The sequence below is a fragment of the Lampetra fluviatilis genome, chromosome 67 (genome assembly GCF_964198595.1).
Source record: "Lampetra fluviatilis chromosome 67, kcLamFluv1.1, whole genome shotgun sequence".
In the NCBI taxonomy this organism is placed as follows: Eukaryota; Metazoa; Chordata; class Hyperoartia; order Petromyzontiformes; family Petromyzontidae; genus Lampetra; species Lampetra fluviatilis.
The window spans coordinates 4,198,295-4,199,659 of NC_136341.1; the positions used below are offsets into that span (position 1 = coordinate 4,198,295).

The 1,365-nt window shown below is 62.5% G+C and overlaps 1 protein-coding gene across 3 annotated transcripts in view; it reads right to left on the reverse strand.

The window, feature by feature from the left end:
• The window catches only part of LOC144952425 (uncharacterized), a 7,673-nt gene extending 6,687 nt beyond the window's left edge, over positions 1 to 986 (reverse strand). For all 3 annotated transcript variants that reach the window (XR_013640622.1, XR_013640623.1, XM_078882822.1), the window contains exons 1-2: positions 904 to 986; positions 184 to 305 (exon numbers count right to left, since the gene is read on the reverse strand). Coding sequence is in view for 1 of the 3 variants with exons in the window: in XM_078882822.1 (XP_078738948.1) it covers positions 184 to 305; positions 904 to 951 (170 nt within the window). In the remaining 2 variants the exon portion in view is untranslated. The remainder of the gene's footprint in view (positions 1 to 183; positions 306 to 903) is intronic.
• Between the last annotated feature and the right edge of the window lie 379 nt (positions 987 to 1,365).

A 1,365-nucleotide genomic window follows, 5' to 3' on the forward strand; every position in this document is an offset into this window, starting at 1 on the left:
GTAAGTAGGTGGGTGAGTGAGTAGGTGAGTGAGTAGGTGGGTGAGCGAGCGGGCGGGCGAGAGAGCGGGTGGGTGAGTGAGTGGGTGGGTGAGTGAGTGGGTGGGTGAGTAAGTAGGTGGGTGAGTAGGTGGGTGAGTGCGTGAGCGGGCGGGGCGAGCGAGCGGGTGGGTGAGTTTGCCCACCGTTTCGTGAGGTCACCTATCTCCGCTCTCATCTCTCTCTGCACCTCCTCCAGCCGCTTCACCTCGTTCAGAACGAGGTAGCTCACCCCACAGAACTGGCACACGGTCTCCACGCGGGACATCTGCACTCACCGGACACACGCACGGCCATCGCCACCATCGCCATCCACATCATCATCGCCATCATCGCCATCATCGCCATCTTCACCATCGACATCATCATCGCCATCTTCACCATCGACATCATCATCGCCATCTTCACCATCGACATCATCATCGCCATCATCGCCATCGACATCATCAACATCACCATCGACATCATCAACATCACCATCGACATCATCAACACCGCCATCACCATCGACATCATCGACATCGACATCATCAACATCACCATCAACATCACCACCGGCCACAGCTTCCACAACATCGTCAGCGAGGCGGTTTGGCGTCGGGGTCACGAGCCGATATTGTCGTCGTCCTCACCATCCTCACCATCCTCCGCACCATCCTCACCATCCTCCTCACCATCCTCACCATCCTCCACACCATCCTCCTCATTCTCACCATCCTCCGCACCATCCTCACCATCCTCCACACCATCCTCACCATCCTCCTCATTCTCACCATCCTCCTCACCATCCTCCGCACCATCCTCACCATCCTCACCATCCCCCGCACCATCCTCACCATCCTCACCATCCCCCGCACCATCCTCACCTTCTGGATGGCCTCTGGCAGGGGGTGCTCTGGGATGAATCTCTCCATGGCAGCTCCACAGGATCCTCACGGCCACAACCCTCCAGACTGGAGGGGGAGGGGGGAGGGGGGGAGGGGGGGAGGGGGAGGAGGAGGAGGGGGGGGTAGAAGGGAGAGGAGGGGAGGAAGGGGGAGGAGGGGGATGGGGGAGAGGGGTAGAAGGGGGAGGGGGGAGGAGGAGGGGAGGAGAGGAGGGAGGATGGGGGAGGGGGGGAGGGGGAAGGGGGAGGAGGGAGGAGGAGGGGGGAGGGGATAGAAGGGGGAGGGGGGAGGAGGAGGATGGGGGAGGAGGAGGGGGGGAGGGGTAGAAGGGGGAGGGGGGAGGAGGAGGGGGAGGAGGAGGGGGGGAGGGAGAAGAGGGGAGGAGGGTGGAGGAGGGGGGGAGAAGGGGGAGGGGGGGAGGAAGGGGGAGGAGGAGGGGGG